Source organism: Gaeumannomyces tritici, assembly GCF_000145635.1.
Source record: "Gaeumannomyces tritici R3-111a-1 unplaced genomic scaffold supercont2.1, whole genome shotgun sequence".
Classification (NCBI taxonomy): Eukaryota; Fungi; Ascomycota; class Sordariomycetes; order Magnaporthales; family Magnaporthaceae; genus Gaeumannomyces; species Gaeumannomyces tritici.
This window is the reverse complement of record NW_008804545.1, coordinates 2438998-2457689: the sequence shown is the minus strand read 5'-3', so window position 1 is coordinate 2457689 and position 18692 is coordinate 2438998. Positions and strand designations below refer to the sequence as shown.

At 59.3% G+C, this 18692-nt stretch overlaps 4 protein-coding genes across 4 annotated transcripts in view; 2 read left to right on the top strand and 2 right to left on the bottom strand.

The window, feature by feature from the left end:
* Positions 1–1167: 1167 nt before the first annotated feature.
* Positions 1168–4949, bottom strand: GGTG_00787 (hypothetical protein; the record flags this gene model as incomplete). Its single annotated transcript, XM_009218538.1, has 5 exons — positions 1168–1460; positions 1564–2131; positions 2391–2438; positions 2928–3898; positions 4403–4949. 5 exons carry the CDS (start codon positions 4947–4949, stop codon positions 1168–1170), a joined length of 2427 nt encoding a protein of 808 aa, XP_009216802.1.
* A 2170-nt stretch (positions 4950–7119) lies between these two features.
* Positions 7120–14111, bottom strand: GGTG_00786 (chromodomain helicase DNA binding protein 1). The gene is made up of 3 exons (XM_009218537.1): positions 13442–14111; positions 9016–12832; positions 7120–8527 (listed from the first exon to the last, which is right to left on the bottom strand). Exons 1-3 carry the CDS (start codon positions 13901–13903, stop codon positions 7734–7736), a joined length of 5073 nt encoding a protein of 1690 aa, XP_009216801.1. The 5' UTR covers positions 13904–14111; the 3' UTR covers positions 7120–7733.
* Positions 14112–14334: 223 nt separating this feature from the next.
* On the top strand, positions 14335–16861 carry GGTG_00785 (hypothetical protein). The gene has a single exon (XM_009218536.1). The coding sequence runs from the start codon at positions 14436–14438 to the stop codon at positions 16707–16709; it is 2274 nt and encodes a 757-aa protein (XP_009216800.1). The 5' UTR covers positions 14335–14435; the 3' UTR covers positions 16710–16861.
* A 352-nt stretch (positions 16862–17213) lies between these two features.
* GGTG_00784 (hypothetical protein) overlaps positions 17214–18692 on the top strand; it is a gene marked incomplete at its 3' end in the record, with an annotated part of 1825 nt that continues 346 nt past the window's right edge. The window contains exons 1-2 of the mRNA XM_009218535.1: positions 17214–18278; positions 18368–18632. Coding sequence (XP_009216799.1) covers positions 17540–18278; positions 18368–18632 — 1004 coding nt within the window. The 5' untranslated portion in view covers positions 17214–17539. The remainder of the gene's footprint in view (positions 18279–18367; positions 18633–18692) is intronic.

Below are 18692 nucleotides of genomic sequence, written 5' to 3'. Positions count from 1 at the left end.
CTTGCAGGAGGGCAGCCACACGCCCAACTTCAAATGCTGGGCAATCAGCCACAGCGACCAATCCATATCGGTGGCTTGGGACTTATATCTCAACTATTGGATTACATTTACATCAATGGAATGGGTACACATTCCAGCCCTCAAACCCTAGACTCTCAGTGATCCATGCTATGTATGGATGATATAGGATCCTAGCATGAGCTAAATTCTCGGTCGACCTGCCTACAGATACACTCCTCTCAGAATGGGCCATGGCACATCGTTTTCGTTACCGAGCTGTCCACCTTTACGACTTGGGAAAGCATGTTTCGTGATGAGAGCTTGCGCCAAAAAATCTCACTCTTACCTTTAGCGGCAAAGCCGCAAGCCTTGGGACCCGCAAAGAAGACGGTGGCTTGATTCAGGGCGTTTGCGACCTCACTGTGAACAGTTTCACTTACGGCAGAATCAGACAGCACTGGCGGCGCAGGGCGGAAAGTGGAGAGTGTGTTGCCTATAGCAGGAGGAGTATCCTCAGTGTAAGGAGGCCTCTATAGCCATCCGAGCGATACTCCTGACAATGACGACAAGAAGGAAAAGGGAAACCATCGCTGTTCTGCCCTCTGGTCATCCTCCGTGCGAGTTCCCCCTCTGCCAACACCTGAGGCTGTATCCGGATAACTAATCCAACAAAGGCCGGTTCTGTGATATTCTGTGAAGCGACAAGGGGTCGAGAAAACGGCAGAGAAGAGACTGAGGGGCAGCGGAAGGATCTAGTAGAGCAAGCAAAGCAGAGCAGTAGAGTGGGGTTGAGTCCAAGAAGCATCGCGATTTCGCCAAGATCTTGAGCAGCGTAGTCATGACCCGATTCTCGCCTCGACACTGGAATAACGCCCTTGGCATATTGCCACAAGAAGGGAGGAGAGTGTCTTTTTATCTACCTGCCGTCCGTCATGTCCGCTGTGAATCGGATGTGCTGTTAGAGGTGACGGCCCCAGCGTTCCGGGCGAGCCATTTGTTGCGCTTGGAGCCGCTGCCGCCAGACGCCTCATATATGTTCTTCCTTTTTCATTGGTTTTCAACTTTTTTTTCTTGTGTCATTCTTTACTAGTCATGTATTGGTCTATATTTGTAGAGGCACAAGATGGAAGAGTCGGTAGAGCGCGCGGCGGCCGGCTGAGAGCGAACCTAGTTCCCCTCGTTGGGGCTGGTCAGCTTGGCGCCGCTGCCGAGGCCGCGGCTGGAGTCGGTGCTGCCCGAGGACTCGGGCGAAGACTGCAGGGCGCCGAACATGTTGGGGGTTGCGAGGCGGCCGCGGTGCTCGGGCGTCTGCTGGCTACGGGCACGGGCACGGGCACGACCAGAGGTCACTTCGGCGGCGTGGGGGACAGGCGAGCCCACGGCGCCCCAGTGGGCGCCGGGGCCGCTGCTGCTGCTGCTTTCACGACCAGCAATGTCTGCTTCTGGTTTATAATAATAGTCTAATGGTTATTATACATTTCTGGGGCATCCCGAGCGCGCGGCTCCCTGGCCCGAGGCAAGGATCCACCAAAGGAGGGATGGATCACCACCAAGGGGACTTACGGGCCGGGGCCGGGGCCGGGAAGGCAGGGAAGCCGACGGCGTCGCGGCCGATGTGGCCGATGTGGCCGATGGGGGCCTGGGCGGCGCGGGGCGGGACGGGGGCGGCCTCGACCTGGCGGCGCCAGGGCATCTCGCGGACCAGCTGCTGGCGGTCGGCGGGGGCGGCCACGGTCACCATCTGGCCGTACTGGGCCACGTGCGCGCCCGCGTGGGGAGGAGGCGACACGAAGTCCCTCACGCCGCCGAGGGCGCGGCTGCCCATGACGAGCGTCTGCTCGCTGCCGCCGCCACCGACGACGACCTCCTGGGCGCCCATGATGGCGCCTGCACCCTGCGGCGGCGAGGCGATCTGCTGCAGCTCCGCCTGGTGGCGGCGCCACCACGACGGGAAGCCCTGGAACAGGCCCAGAGAGACCTGCGTGGCCCTGTCGTAGGGCATTTCGTGTTTGTACCTGCACCCCTGCTGGGTGAAGGCACACACGCCGTCGTGCACCCATTTGTCGCAAAAGACCTTGACCTTCTTCTTTTTGGTCTCTGGCTGGCTGGCCACAATGTCGTCGATGCGAGACTAGACGTGGATTCTTGCGTTAGCTACCGTCCTTTGAAGACGCCTCTTTTATAGTATGACGGAGCAGAATCGAGCCTTCTAGCCCTTGTGGGTCAAGAACAGCTGATCTGCCAGTTGATTGGGCAGTGGGTTATATTGTTGGGGATGGGGGCCAACGCGAGGCCGTTGACGTCTCAACGTCCGACGAGCGTGGCTGGGCGCCAACAAAGGTTAAGGATGGGAAGAGTGCCAACAAAAGAACTAGGAAACTGAAATATACCTGAACATTGTCGGGCGAGCCGGGAGACGAAGAGGTGGAGGAGTCATGCTGCCACAGAGAATGTGAGTGTCAGGTTAGACAAGTCTTGTTCTTGTAAAGTCCGTTATGTCTTATAGTTATGTGTCGAGTGGCCACCAGGATGGAAAAAAATGAGGACAGACAAGTATGCGATAGAAAGAGGGCAGAAGAGACACCACTATATGACAAGGAGGGTGTGTGCCACCATGCCCAGCGGCAGAGAGTGAGTTCCTCTGGATGCCGGCGGCCGAGTAGCCTCTGTATCCTGTGAGGCAAGAAGATAGGCATATGCTCTCCACTTGGCAGAGCAGATGGAATGTAGACTTGGAGGAAAAAGAGATAGGGCATGTAGGAAGGGAGTGTGCCGCCATCTCCAGCGGCAGAGAGTGTTCTTCTGGATACAAACCAAGCAGTTTCTGAATCGGTGAGGCAAGGGAATAGGCAGGATAGGGATATGCTCGCCACTTGGCAGAGTTGATGGGCTACGTGGATAACAAAGAAATCATGGGGAAGACTTACATCTTTAGCAGCAGGGGTGGCCTTGACAATAGTCGAAGCAACGAGAGGAGCGGCAGTCTCGACAGGGTGAAGGTAGACAGAGCGTCCAGTGCGTCCAGCGGCAGGCGGAACAGGGAGGATGGTCATGTCAGAGCTGGCTACCTGAATGGCAGGGACATCAACCAGAGGCGGAAGCATGTCGGCCGGGATGAGCTTGGTGCAGCGACCGTGGCCGCGATCGAGGTAGTAGTCGCCCTTGTTGTTGCGGAAGACCTGCTTGACGTGACGGCGCTCGGTCTGGATGCCAAAGGTGGGCTCCTCATCATCGTCGTTGGCATTGTAGATGTCGTCGTCGCCGCTGGCGGTCGACTTCTCATGCTTGGCGTTAAGCTCGCGAATACCCGTGCCGCCCTTGGCCTTGAAGGCATCGTAGACGAGCTCATTGCCGGCAGTTGGCTTATCATGCTCGGCGCGCGGCTCACGCATGCCCACGCCGCCCTTGACCTTGAAGGCATCATGGTGGAGGTTGCCAGTGGTAGTTGACTTGCCATGCTCGGTGTGCAGGTCACGCATGCCCGCGCCACCCTGGGCCCTGAAAGAGCTGTGGAGCTGGTCGCCAGTGACAGCTGACTTGTCATGCTCAGCGCGCGGCTCGCGCATGTTCGCACCGCTCTTGGTCATGAAGGCGTCGTGGCGGAGGTCGTTGTTGGTGATCGAGTTATCATGCTGGGGGTGAAGCTCACGGATACCCGAACCGCCCTTGGTCATGAAGGCGTCAAAGACGAAGTCATTGCTGGCAGATGAAGTTGACTTGTCATCATGCTCAACGCGCAGGTCACGCATGTCCGCGCCGCCGCCGCCCTGGGCCTTGTAGGCGTCGTAGAGCTGGTCGCCGACAGGCATCTTGTCCTCGTTCTCCAGTTGATGCGGTAGGGGCCTCTTTGAGAAGGAAGACGAAGTAGGGTTGTTTTGGGGCAGGTCTTGGGGATGGTCTTGATGAAGGGACGCGTCTGCTTGATGACGAGGTAGAGACGTTGCGTTTGGAGATGGGGAAGGCCAGCTGTTGACGCTCGGCGAGGATGGAGTTGTGGCAGAGAGATGCAGAGCTAGTATGGACGAGGTGCGCGAAGGAGATATTGGATCAGGGAACTTGGAAGCACAGTCTGCGGGCTGGTTGACGTTGCGCGTTGTGGACGAGGACGGCGAAGCAATATCAATCTGGCTCGCGTTGTGTGTTGAAGAGTGTGGGTGGGTGTAGGGTTTTGCCGGGAGAAGCGAAGAATGGTGGCCAGATATAGGGCTCCGAAACCCTGCCAGTTGCTCCTGCTCTTTCTGGTCGGCCGGAGCTTTCGAGGGAAGGGCGGTAGAGCTCGCCAGAGCCTCTGCAGTGTAGGTATGTCCAGTATCAGTCAGGCTCAGCCCTGGGCGACCGCCCTCCTTGGCCCGAGCACCCTCCGGCAACTGGGTCCGAACCCCTCCATGGCCAACCTCCACACCAGGGCCGTCCCCCGAGGCCTTGCAGTCTTGTACTAGAGTCTGCTTCATGTTGTTCTCGATCGGGGAGATGTGCGTTGATGTAGTTGTTCCGTGTAAGCCAGCCTGCTTTTGAACCTCCTCTGTATTCAACTTGATATCAGCGTCGACGCGACCGTCCGAGAGTCCCTCACAACCGCCCACGCCGGCGTCACCACCGCCACATGACTGTGCAAGAGAAACAGCGCTGTCCACGCTACAACCGTCACCCGGCCACCGAGGACCGTCGACAAGCTTACCCCAGCCTTGCGCCCGACGCTGAAGGCCGTCCAGGCCGAAGAGAGTCGAGGATTGCAAGCCTGCCGCGGAGCCGCCGCGGGGGAACGCGCTCAAGTTCATGCCCAGGGCCCCGCCATGGACGTACTCGCTCCTGGGCACGTAGCTATAGTGCTGGGGATGATGAACTGTCGACAGGTGTTGGGGCTTGCCCCTGGCGCTCCGGCCTAGTCCCTGGAAAGAATTCGCCGCCGCAGTTACACCTTGCTCTTGACTGCCTCGAGTCCGATCCATGTTGCCGCCGCCACTTGATTTCCAGTCAGCGTGAGGGCAAAGAGGCTTTGGTGAGTGACTGATGTCGGGTTCTATTTCTGCTAACGGAAGCGCGGGCCAGAGGACAACTCTCTGAGCAGATCTAGTATAGGGATGATATGCCTCGCACCTCTATCAAGCTGAGAGCTCTATGAACAGCCGGCGCCACGAGAGCTTCTGACTGAGACCTTGGTCTGTGTTAACGGGAAGGCGGGCCAGGGGAAACTCTCTCGGAAGGCTGGTAACGGGGAAGATTCGGTCTTGGGCCTTGGGCCAAGTATAAGGCTGTGCGGATAGCCGAGCGTCGCGAACAGATTCGAAGAGACCCCCTTGGCTGAAGCCGGGACTATCTGCTAACGTACAAGTGGGTTAGGAACAGCGCCATCGTGAGCTTCAGGACAGGGAGGATCCAGCTTCTTACCTTCGTCGAGTAAAAAGCTGTACGGACAGCCAAGCGCTGCGAGGAGATTCGGAGATCGCCCCTGGCGGAAGCTGGGACAGGCGAGGATATGAGTACCGAGCAAGCCGTGAGACCGAGCACGAGAAGGACTCGGTCTCGTACCTCTATCGAGTATAAAGCTGCGTCTCGGGTCAGGCGTCATAAGATGATTCGGAAGGGGGCGCCTATTGGTAGAGGCCGCGACAGATGGAAAGACGAACGTATGATATCGGAAAACAACAGAGAAGCAGCACCGCGAAGAAGATCAGGCGAGTGAGAAATCAAAAGGCGATGTGCCTATGTCCCAGGAGGAAAGAAGACGAAGAAAACCCGATGACGAGAAGCGAGGAAACGAGTATAAGAGGATATCAAAGAGTAAAAAAAGGAGATGACCAGGAGCAAGAGAAACGACTGGCAAACCAAGCAGAAGGGGCGGGGGAAACCACACACAAGCACGCAACGCACGCACGCACGCATACATGCATGCACACAACGCTCTCTCAGATGGGCAAGCGAGCCGGCTCGGGAACCGGCCGAGCTGCAAGCACGCGAGGGGAGGTCGGCCAACGCTTTCCTTCTTTTTTCCTTCCGAGGCGTCTAGAAAACCGAGCTCGTCCCCGCTACCAAACGGCGGGCGGTGGCTGGCTGCCGGGAGGGGGGGAGAGGGAGGGGACTGTGGGATACGGCGTGGCGTCAGGGGATGGATAGCTGCCCGCCCGCCGCCCCTAGAAGAAACAGAAAAGTCGGGAGCAGCAACCCGCGCGGTCTGACGCCTGCAGCCGGGGAGCGGCGTCGGCGCCGGTCGAGGATGTCAGCGAGACAAGAGGATGCGGGAGGGTATGGAGGGAGAGGGAGGAGGCGGTGGGGGAAAGGAGGGACTTGGACAAAACAACAGGGGAAGAAGGGGGACGGGTGAACCCACAAGAAACGAAAGATTCCGGACGTACGGGGAGGTCTTGACACACGGCAGCACCAGCACCAGCAACAGCAGCAACCGGCGATATTAGCAGCAGCAACAGCAACAACCACCGATATCAGCAGACGCAGCAGCAGCAGCAGCAGCACTCAAGCAGGCGGCGGTAGAAATTAGTAGCAACAAGATACTCTCGGACGGCTCTAGAGGATTGTCGGAGAAAAGCCTCCCCATGTGGGCGGGGGGACGACACGCGCCGCCCGGTTTGGGAAAAGCAAACGGAGCAGAGGAACAAAAAAAGTAGACACACACACACACACACACACAAAACACAACACAACACACACACAACACACACATGGGAAAAAGGAGGCCCGCTAACCCGTCATTTAAGGTTCTCTGCGTCAGATCGGCTGGCGGCAGCATTTCAACCTGGTGTCTCCCACGTGACAAAGACACGGCCTTAACCTGAAGGATGCCCGCCCTATCTTTTTCCTCTTGTTCTCGGTAGTATGTATTTGTATCAGGTGGAACATTGCTGGTGCAACAGCACCGCGGGCGGGGGCGGAGTGAGGGAGGGAGGGAGGGAAGGAGGGGGAGGGGACTCGCTGCCTCCAGTCGTCTCTGGCCTTGCCTTGAGAAGTTGGGCGGCCACAAGAAAAAAAAGCACGGAGCACACACTCACACAGGGGATGGGACAGTCAGGCAGCCGGAGAGACAGGGCGCCTGGGCCGCCTGCCCGCCCGCCAACCAGCCGGCCGGCCGGCCAGCCCAGCCAGGCACACACAGGGTGGACAGCATGTGCATAACAAGTCATCGATTAAGTAGATAGGGCATGTACCTCGCCGCCCGCGTCCGTCCATGTCGCAGAATATCCTCTCCGCAGCTTGCATCTATCTGCACGTCAGCTAAAGTTTCCATCCCTCTCTCCTCCCCCTTGGCCATGATTTGCATCCCGCCTGCATGCACAACGGGTGATATCTGCGGGAAGGGGAAAAAAAGTCTAGAAGAAAAAAAAAACAAGGCAAACAAACGCAGGTTCCCCCCTGTTTCTCTAAGATAAGTCTTGGTCTTTTTCGTTTATCGTGGCTCGTCCCGGGTAGATCGATATACCCTTTTCGGACTCGCGCGCAAACAAATAAAAGAAGGAGAAAAACACGCCCGGGTGAGACCCACTCACAAACAGCTCCGCCCGCGTGTGCGATCTGGCGGAGAGAGGTGCCGCCGGGCTGGGCGACTCGCTGCCCAAATGAAAATCTTTGTGTAATGTTGCAGGCAAAAACACGGCTGGTGAGGTGGACGTCGCGGCGGCGGGGTCAGTGTTATACAACAGGACTAAAAAACAGAGGCAGAGGATATTCATCATCGCAGGAGCAGAGCAGAAAAAGGCCAGGAAAATAGGGCATGGTATAATTCAGGTCCCCTTCTTGCTCGACTGCCTCATCTCCCGTAGCTTCGCTTTTAGTGCTTCCCGAGTCAGAATGTCTTGAGGGAGCGGCGACGCCCGAAGATTGTCGATCGCCATCCTGATGCTCATCTCGGACGATGGGTTAAAGGAGCAGCCTTTTGTTGGGTCGTGGCGGTGAAGACATTGTGCGCAGTGCGGTGGCAGCTGAGGCATGTACTGGGCCTGGGGTATATGCGGATGGGTCGGCACAACGCCCGGGTTGATTCCAGGACCGACGCTGTGGCCGACGTTGTTGCTACCCAGCACTGGTACTTGCGGCCGCAGCTGGGTTAGCCCTAAACCTATGCTGCCGAGTGCGTAGACGCCTTGGCCAGGAGCTTGCGGCTGGTTTGGTATGTGGCCGCGTTTTGGCTGCTGTTGAAAGGTTGGTAGGGCCGAGAGGTTGATTTGGATGCTTGGCGGCCCGGATTGGGAGACGGGCTGAGGGATCTGCTGCGGGACTTGTTGGGGCCTTGACTCCCGGCCGCGGCCCGAACCAAGGGGCGGCCGGCCACGCGGCCGGCCACGGGGCTTACGGACCGTGCCATTCGGCTGTGCTGGCTGTGCTGGCTGTGCCGGCTGTGCTGGCTGGCTGTAGTTGGGTACGCCGGCTGGGACACCGAGCCCGGACTGTATGGCGGTAGGGAATGCTGCACCGTTTGGTCCCGGCGCCTGCCCCTGGGTTGGGTTATTGCCTGGTAGATGGGGGTCGGGCGCTCCGCCGATAGAGTCTGGGTGGTGCTGGAGGGTGGCATCAAGTTCTGTGCATTTGTAGTATTGTCAGCTGGACTGCGGGACTGTTTTGATATTTCGCGGCCTGCTTGGCTTTGCAGTGAGTTAGGCGGCGACTTCGCCGTCTTATTTGTCTGGATTGCCGGCTTCGTCTGGACTCCCTTTGCGGAAGCAGTGGCAACCGCTCTGGCACTAGCAGTAGGCGCCCTGGGAGTAGCAGCAACAGCCTTGCCAGCAGCAGCAGCAGCCTTGGTGGCAGCAGCAGCACGGGCAGCAGCAGCAGCAGCCTTCACCTGAGCCCTATTCTCGGCCCGAATTTTGGTTGGTGATACTGCTGGTTTTGGTTGAGAAGCCGGGGACGACCGACTTCTAGTGACTCTAGAAGCGGTCTTTGGGGTCCTGGGGGCAGTGGGGGTCTTTGGGGCCTTGGAAGGCGTCCGAGCTTTTGCAGGCGTAGCCTTCTTCTCCTGCTGTCCCTTCTTTTTCGGAGAAAGATTCTTCTTAGGAGAGGTCGTACCTTGGTGTCCCTGTCCCGTCTTGCGAGCCGCGTTTTGCACATCCGACTCTATCCGTGCTTCGTCGTCGCTGGCTTCGTTGGCCACAAAGTCCTCGTCCTGCTCCGACTCGCTCTTGGGGCCCTCGTCGTCGAACTGCATGTGCTGCGAGTACTGGACGACCTGACGCCGCCTGCCTCCGCGCCCCAGCACCACCGCCTCCTTCTCCGCGCGGCGCTTGGCGTCCATCTCGCGCTCCATGAGCAGCTTTTCCCACACGTTCTCGCTTACGCTGGCGCCCTCTGCCAGCTCCAGGTCGTCGACCAGGCCGCCCTTGTCGTTGACCCAGACGCGAGCAAGAGTGAACTCTCGCTCGCGCTTGTCATCCTCACCGAGCTCTGCCGCGACGAGATGCGACCGGTCGAGCAGCTTCTCCACAGAGGCCTCGTCGTACTTGATAATTTCCTTTTCGTTGTCCTCGTTGAACAGCGCTTCCGCTCCATGCTTCAGAATGGATTCCAGATCATCCGACTCCACGTCCTGCTTGTCCATAGTTTCGATCATAACGTGATCGAGCGCCATCTTCTTGCGGCCCATTTGCATAATCTTCTCCTCGACCGAGCCTTTGGTCATGAGCTGGAAGCAAAGAACCTTTTTCGTCTGCCCAATGCGATGCGCCCGGGATAGCGCCTGAAGGTCTTGATGGGGGTTAAAGTCCGGGTCGAGGATGATGACTGTGTCGGCAGTCGCAAGGTTGATGCCCACGCCACCCGCACGGGTGGAAAGCAGAAACGCAAAGATCTCGGAGCCGGGCGCGTTGAAGTCGTCAATGCGATGCTGTCTCTCCAAGCTGGTCACGCTGCCATCCAGGCGCCGGTACTGGAATCCAAGACCATTCAAAAAGTCCTCGAGAATGCTCAGCTGGTCCAGGAACTGACTGAAGATTAGGACCCGGTGGCCGTTTTCCTTCAGCTTGGGTAGCATTATATTCAAAAGCACTAGTTTGGACGATGCCTCGACGAGGCCGGTCTGCATGGTTTTGGCATCCAGGTCGCGGTCCTCGATAGCGTCGCTGTACACGAAGGGATGACAGAGACATTTGCGGAGCTGCATGAGGATGTTGTTGAGCGAGCCACGCTCCGTCTTGCTCATCTTGCTCTTGGCGAAAATAGCCTGGATCAGCTGAGGGTTCTTGGCCATAATGGACTTGCACAGTTTCTCCTGCACCACCGACATGCTGACCGGCACAATGACCTGGCCCATGGGCGGCAGGAACTTGAGCACGTCGGCCTTTGTCCTCCGCAGGAAGTAGGGCTTGATGAGCGCGTGGAGCTCCGGGATGTTTTCGTTGGTCAGCTCGGCATATTCCTCGTCCATCTCCGCCGCCACCTTGCTGGTGTCGATAAACTGGATCAGGTTGAACAGCTCGCGCTTGTTGTTCTGGAGCGGCGTCCCGGTTAGGAGCAGGCGGAAAGGGACCTTCATGGCCCGCAGCGCGCCGTAGAGAATGCTCTGGTCGTTCTTGAGACGCTGCCCCTCATCAACCACTAGTCCCTGCCAGCGCACTTGGCGGAAGAGGTGCCGGGTCTGGGGGTCTTGGGCCGAGTCGTATGACATGATGACAACATGGGCCTTGATGTCCTTGGACCCGTCGGGGAAAAGCTCGTTCTTGTATGCGATTTCCTGCGGGACCTTGCCGCCAAAGTAGGTTACCACGCGCAGGTCTGGGACCCACTGCTTCATCTCGCGGCGCCAGTTCGGGCACGTGGAACTCGGGACGACGATCAGGAATGGCCAGCACTTGGGCTGCTGCAGCGAAAGGTAGCCCACCATGCCGCAAACCTGGATCGTCTTGCCCAGGCCCATCTCGTCGGCAAGGATAACGCTCTCCATCTTGTAGAAGTGCCATACCAGCCAGTTTACGCCTTCCACTTGGTACTTCATCAGCCGGCGGGAGGATGTCAGGGCCTCGGGCTGCTCATCAATGTCCGGAGGCGGGTTTTTGCAGAAGGCGACGATGCGTTGGTTGATCAGCTGGGGCGAGACCGTATTGAAGAGCTTGCCGTTGATATATTCCACGTAAGCCTCCTTGAAAGTGTCCCATAGAGGCCTGTTGCTCCTGGACGGAGGCGAGTCCCAGACAACCTCATCGTACGACAGGCCCTGGAACTTGACGCGGACTTCCTTGACCTTGGAGATTTTTGCCAAGGCATCTTCCTTGGACACTATGCGATCGCTGCCGCTGTGATATCTGGCAGCAAAGATGATGTCTGCCATGAGATACTCGGCCGGTATCGCGTCGTCTTTGGTGAAGCGTGGGGGCGGCGGCTGACCGTCGTCGCGCCTGGAGAAGGCTGCCCGCATTGTCCCATGGCTGGCACCGAAAATCCACGCGCCTGGCATCCAGGTGCAGTGAGCGTGCGACATCTGGGCCCATTTGACGAGATATTCCTTGTCGTCCTCGCTGACGAGACCGTAGGACTCATTCTTGTACGAGTCGGGGTCGACAGGCCTCCATGCCACAAGCGACTGAATATCGTCGTTCTTGTGGACGAGGCAGTCCTTGCATGCGTGGTGCATTGAGTACTCGGATAAGCGGTCCGCGCGGATCTTGTCCTTATCGGTTGGGTCCTCGTCGGGCACGTTCTCCAGTCGAGGAAGATGCAGATAGTGGAACGCCCGCTTGCAGTGGGTGCAGCGGAAAAGCACATTCTCGTGGTTGTTGATGAGCTTGGCGGCGACTTTGGTAATGGGGTCTTCACCATTATTGGCAGTGCGGAGCTTCTCCTCCTGCTTGGACGTGAGCTTGGGGGTAAACTCGCGGCATGCCGGACCAACGGAGCGGCATTCCTGGCAAGTGTCGTGCTGTGGAGCCTTGCTGTCCTTCTTGGTGGCGAGGCCGATGCAGAAGCGGCATTGGAGCACGAAATGGTCCGTCCCGACCTTGCTCACACGGTGATCTCTCATTCCTCGGTATCCCAGGCACACCTTGTGGAACGAGAACGAGCAGCCCTGGCAGTGAATCAACATGCCCTTGTTGTGGTTCGGTCCGCTGGATCCACAGGTGCCACAGGTCTTGGAGTGAGCGTCGACAAACTCCACACTATCCACCAGCTGGAATATCTCCTTGATACTGATGGCTTTCGGGACAGCTGGGACCTTGTCGTCCTCGATGTAGAACGAGTCATCATCCGCCGGATCAAGCATGGCCTTGGTAGTCCTGTTGGCCCTTCCCGACCGCCGCACTTCGAACTCGATCGATGCCTGCCTGTAGGTGACCCGCGATGGCCGACCGCGCTTTCGCTTGGGTTTTTGGGGGTTGATATCTGACCGGATGATGGGGATAAAGCTCTCGTCATCTTCATCTTCGCTTTCACGAGCCATGCTTTCTCCCGCGAGCTCATCCTCCTCATGGTCGACCGCCCGGTTTTGGCCGGTGCGTAGAGTGATTCGAGGACGCAGAGAGCGCTGTGCTGGGCGAGAGTGCTCCTTGGGCTCGGTGCCGGTCCGGGTGACACGCCTCGACGATCGTCGGGAGCTCACTTCAGCCCGGTATCCCCGCGACGATACTGATCTGCGTGCATGTCCGCGATCGTCATCATCATCATCATCATCATCATCATCGTCAAGGTCCATATCATCAGAGCCACCCTCGTTGTCATCATCTTCGTCAGGGAAGTCATCATAGCGAAGCTCGTCCGAGGAGTCATCGCGATGCGAGTGCTTGCGCTTCTTGTGAGGCCTGGCGGGCATGGTGCCGCCTACAGAATCGGCAGGATGCTGAAACAGCTCCAGCGCCTTGAGCCCGTTCTCCGAGGCGACAAGCTCGTCAAATGAAATCTTGGTAACTGGTTAGCTTGAAAGATGCCACAGAACAAGCAGGCGAGGGTGATATGTACTAAATGGAAGGATGAGAAGTTGATGCCTGGCCCTGAGCTGTGCCGTTCGCAGATCGCTTCGCAGTAATCCCAAGCGGCGGAGCAACCGCGGATGAGAGTAGGATGGGTGATGGGGATGTGATTTGTGAACTGATGAAGGATGAAGCAGTGAAGGCCAAGGAAAGGTGGGGTGGGCCAGACTTTGCAGTGGTCTACGGAACCAAGCGTGAAAGGTTAACTGCAAAGCGGAAGGCGCGGGAAGGCGCGACTTGTGAGCCTGAGGTGTTGGCGGTTACTCCTTGTGTGAAGCGGGTTCGAGTGCCAACTATCAGCTACCTCGGCATCCTTAGGAACGCAGTCGGAGGCTACAGTTTGGGTTCCGTTAAAGTGGGATCAGGAAGGACGAGAAAGGGCTCGGAGGACTTCCTTCAAAGCGCTAATCTCTGACAAGCCAGACGAGAAGCCAACCACCAACTTGGCAGGGGCCTCAGTATACGCCGTCCGGGGAACTACACTGGGGACTGAGGCACGAGGCAAGGCGTCGCAAGGTCACTGGAAATTTAGGGCTTACCTGGTCGATGGCGCCGTCGTCATATTCGATATGATACCATTCTTCACCACGCTCGCCTGCAATCTCGTTCACAATAGAGCGAACGTAGGTGCTCCGCGGCGCCACTCTGTACTCGTCGTGGAGATACGCCGGCAGTGGGGTGATGCGGATCTCCAGGCCGCCGGCTCCCCGGACCGGCTCCTTCCCTTTTGCGGCCTTTGAACGTGTCGCTGGGTACCAATCGTCGAAATCCGCCTCCTCATGCGCCCCCACTTCCTCCTTCTCCTCCTCTTCGTGCTCTATGTCAGGGGACGCATCATCGACCGTGACGCCATTAACGGCACTTCGGTTCGGAAGCTCGATGGATAGGAGAGGAGGAGGGTCGGCAGTCACGGCTGCAAGCTGGACGGCAGCGGGCTCGGTGTCGAGTGTGGATGCGGCCTCCGAGACCTCGGTCTCGGAGGCGGCGGGGCTTCCGGCCATGGTGCTGAGATGGGGCACTATGAAGCAAGATCGCGTCTAGTTGGCCATATCCTGGTGCTACGTCGATAGCAATCTATAGAGTGGGTGTGAGCTGGAGTTTTGCGACTCGAATTAGGATGGCGAGGGCGGCGATATGTGTTCGCGACGTGGGGGGTTGCAAAATATTGCGAGCCTAGCCAAAGTGACCTCCAGCAGACATCAAGGTTACGAGGCGCGCGTTGAACGCGCCCAAACTGTGGTTCAACATTGATGCGACGTAATTAATGGATTGCAGTGGGTCCGATGTCGTGCATTCTAGCGCCTGTGATTGGACGGAACCTCCCGAAGCCAGGGTGCTAGCAGTTGGAGGTGGGGCCGTTCTAGGTAGAACAACGTGAGCGATAGGGGACAGGCGCCGATAAGGACCCTGAAAAAAAAAACGGGGATGGAATGGGAAAAAAAAAAGTCTTGGACTTGACTGATGGATTTTTTTTCCCTTTACATATAGGCGCTGGCTGATAGATACACTCTCCTCAGCTGAGGACCTAATGCCATGATACCAGGTAGATTTTCATGTGCCTCTGGCTTGCGTGCTTTAACTTTCTCGCCACGGCCCCATCTCCTCGTGCAAGTTGGCACTCGCCCCTCGTCATCCCTCTCCGCTGTCCACCGCGGCTTGAGACAGTCCGAGCGGCTGGATCGCAAGAGCTACAGTGCCCAGCGTGGCTCTTCTGTCACCAGGGACGGCGATGCACGGCCGCCGAGAACGGGGAGGCCCCGGGCGGGTGTGAACGGCGACCGCTTCGAGAAGGTCGATTTCAAGATCCGGAAGGGGAAGAAGGATATCGCCGAGCCGCCCAAATTCAAACCGCAGTCACGCAGCGCCAGGTTTAATGATCCCACGAATTCCTTTGGCAAGAATAGCCTGGTGTATAAACTCAAGAGCGGACAGCTCAGAGACGAGCTGTCGGCCCTTCACAACAAGGATCTGAAAGCGGCGCAGACTGATGAGGATTTCTGGCGCAGCTCCAAGCGCGCGCCAACCTCAAGGTCGCGGAGCGTCCCGCCCAGCCGAGGAACAGCGAGGCCTTCACCCTCAGGGTCCTTTTGGGATCGCCGCGGTCGGGTGGGCTCTCGCATGCGTGGCGAGACCTCTTCAGCAGGCGATTTCAGGGATTATAGGCCAGCATCAGAGGGAGTTGGAAGACCAGCTATGGACGGCCGCGGCGATCGCACCCGGGACTCGGCAGGGGCTCGCAGTAGCGACGGTGACGCACCTCGCAGCCGCGACTTTGGCGCCCCTCGCAGCCGCGACGGTGACGCTCCTCGCAGCCGCGACTTTGGCGCCCCTCACAGCCGCGACGGTGACGCCCCTCGTAGCCGCGACGGTAACGCTCCTCGCAGCCGTGACTATGGCACCCCTCGCAGCCGGGACTCGGAAACTCCTCGCGGTCGTGAGGTTGACGCTCCGCGCCGTGGCGAGTATGACACACATCGCAGCCCCGAGTATGACGGCGCCCGCAGCCGCGATTCGGAAGCTCCTCGTGTTCGCGAAAATGGCGCTCCTCGCAGTCGCGAGTATGACAGCCCTCGCAGAAGCAAGTATGATGCCACCCGCAGACGAGAATATGGCACCCCCCAGAGTCGTGACGATGACGCTCCTCGCAGCCGCAAATACGACGCCCCTCGCAGCAGCGGCCATGACGCCCTTCGCAGCCGCGAATATGACACTCCCCGCAGTCATGAACGTGACGCTCCCCGCAGCCGAAGTGCGGAAGGGTATCGCACCGAAGACCATCAGAGGTTCGGAGATGACCCAGAGCCGATCGTGGCAACCATCAAGTACACTACCGCCGCCTCACAGTTTCTGTATGGCAAGTTTGTGGTGGAAGAAGCGCTGAGGGCGTCCCGGAGAAAGCTGTATCACCTTTACATCTATGGAGGCGCGAACCGCGAAAACGTCGGGCGGGACATGGCCATCGAGAGGCTGGCGGAGAAAAAGGGTGTCAAGGTGACGACGCTTGGGGAGCAGGATCAGAAGCTCATGGCCAAGATGAGCCAGGGCCGCCCTCACAACGGCTACATCTTGGAGGCATCGCCGATCCCACAGCCCCCGGTCACGGCACTCGGACCTTTGGTCACCGAGGAGAGCGAGAGCGGCGGCGTCAACAGCAACTCGTTCAGCATTGTGCTGGGGCACCAGACAGCCGAAGACCTGGCGATAAACGGCAAGGACACCACCGTCCATGCCCGCGGCGGCCAGCACAAGCCTCTCGTCCTTCTGCTCGACCACGTTCTCGACCCGGGCAACCTTGGAGCCATACTTCGGACGGCGAGCTTCCTCGGCGCGAGCGCGGTCGCCATCTCGACCAAGAGCTCGGCGACCTTGTCGCCCGTGGCGCTCAAGTCGTCAGCGGGGGCGTCGGAGAGCATTCCGCTCTTCGCGGTCGACTCGCCCGTCAGCTTCCTGGAAGGGTCCAAGGAGGCGGGCTGGAAGGTCTATGCGGCCGTGGCTGCACACTCGGGGTCACACCACCGCGAGCACGCCGACGTCTATAGCGTCGAGGAGGGCGACCCGCTCGCGTCCGACCCTTGCATTCTCGTCGTGGGCAGCGAGGGTGACGGGCTGCCGCGGATGCTCAAGGCCAAGGCCGACACGGAGATCAGCATCCCGAACCAGTCAGACTCGCTCACGGTGGATAGTCTGAACGTCAGTGTCGCCGCCGCCTTGCTCTGTTCGGCCTTCATGAGGGGGCGCAACCGGCTGGCAGCGCAGCGCCGGCCTGGCGGACCGGTCAAGAGTGAAGAGTTGGGGATATGGTCCTGATGGATGATGGATGTTGAGGCAACTCATTTTCGTATAGGGCCATCTGTCTGTAGGATAAAATGTACTGCAATGTGGGCTATGATGCTCGGAGAAAATGGTTAGACGGCTCTTTACGGGAATACCACCACTATCTGTGATACAGCATTTCAAAGACTGTCGCATGCCACTGCCCTAAGTCCTGGGCCGTGAGAGGTACAGTCCCGTCAGTCCAGACTGACGTTGAGGTGTGGCTGGCAGGTGGGTCAACCACCAGGACTCGATCAATCCAACAGCCCGGGCGTTGATGCCGGGCCAAGTTAGATTGAGAATTGCATGCACAATGGGATCTTCCACCGCAAAAGAGGACAAACACCAAGGTACTAGAATGCCGATTGAACCTGCAGGACATGGTGTACATGTATGTTCATGCAGAAAATGATCAAATGCCACGTGGATGGCGACCATGGATTCTGATCCCCAATTTCAGGGGTTGATGGGGCGTGGACCCAACCAACCACCTCAAAAAAAGCCCACGCCCAGCCATCCTCGGCACCACAGGATCTCACAGGATCTCATGGGGGCCCAAGCACGCAGCGCCAGTCCGCGCACTCCTCTTGTATTTGACATGATGACGAGGCTGCACTTGTTGGAATACTCAAGCCATTGTTTTTCCCACAGCAACGCTCCTCCGAGGTCGTCCAAGACGTGCTGCGTGATTCACCGCCCACCACACCCGCCATCACCGAGTCGACACTCCCTTCCGTCGAGGTCGATGCCGACTTCCCCTGACCAGCGGTAGCGCCAGTCCCTCTCGAACTATCGAACCTACACCCTAGGGTGTGTTAGACGCCATGTGGCTCGCACGCTCGATATGCGCCCTTCCGGTGCCGCTGCTCCTGCTCGTCGACGCCGCAGTGGCCGCCGCCGCCGAGCAGCAGCAAGACAGTCAGCCGCTCCCGACAGCCATCCGGAAGATGGCCCCCGACCGGGGCGAGAAGTTCTTTCCGCACTACGTCGCCTTCCCGTACCTCCCTAGCGAAGACAACGCCCAGAGGCCTTTCGTCGCAGCAGATGGGGCACCGCCAAACCTCGTCGGACGAGCACGGCCAGCACTCCTAGGCCGAGACGCGGGCGAAGCAGCAGACGGACCCACAGACAAGAACAGAGCAGCAGCAGCAGCAGCGGCGGCGGCGGCGCAGAGTCCAGCGGAGCCCCGCTTCCGCCCAGCCTTCGCGGCGCACCTGGACTACCGCGCCCGCCTGAGCGGCGGCCAGGGGGGTGAGGGGGAGACGGAGGCGGAGAGGCTCTTCCGGCGGGCGGCGCGGGCGCTGGCGCGGCTCGAGCGGCGGCAGTGGGGCTGCCCGGCGGGCACCAAGAGCTGCACGACCATCAACCAGCCCAACGCCTGCTGCCGCGACGGCGAGACGTGCTACACCATCACCGACACGGGCCTCGGCTCCGTCGGCTGCTGCGCCAACGGCAGCACCTGCGGCGGCACCCTCAACAACTGCGCCCCCGGCGACACGGCCTGCCCCTCGGACCTGGGCGGCGGCTGCTGCATCGCCGGTTTCTCGTGCCAGGGCATAGGATGTATGTTGGCTCCCTGCCGTTCCCATGTTCCCATGTTCCCTCCCTCTTTTAAATCCCTGCTAACCAACGCCTGTTCTCCCTCTATCCAGGCGTCCGCCTCTCCACCACCTCCCGCACCCAGCCTCCCACAACCACGCCCACCCCCTCGTCGACGGCGCCTCCCCCGCCCCCGCCGCCCACCACATCGTCAGCCACGAGCAGCGCCGCCAGCAGCAGCACCACGCCGCAGCCCACGGCCACGCCGTCGACCACGGCGCGGACCACGGGCACCGACAGCGGCAACCTGCCCGTGCGGCCGACGGCGACCGAGTCGGACGGTTTCCCGCCGGGCTACTGCCCCACGGGCTTCTACCCGTGCGTGGCGCGCGCCGGCGGCGGCTGCTGCCAGACGGGCCGCGACTGCGCCACCGCCAG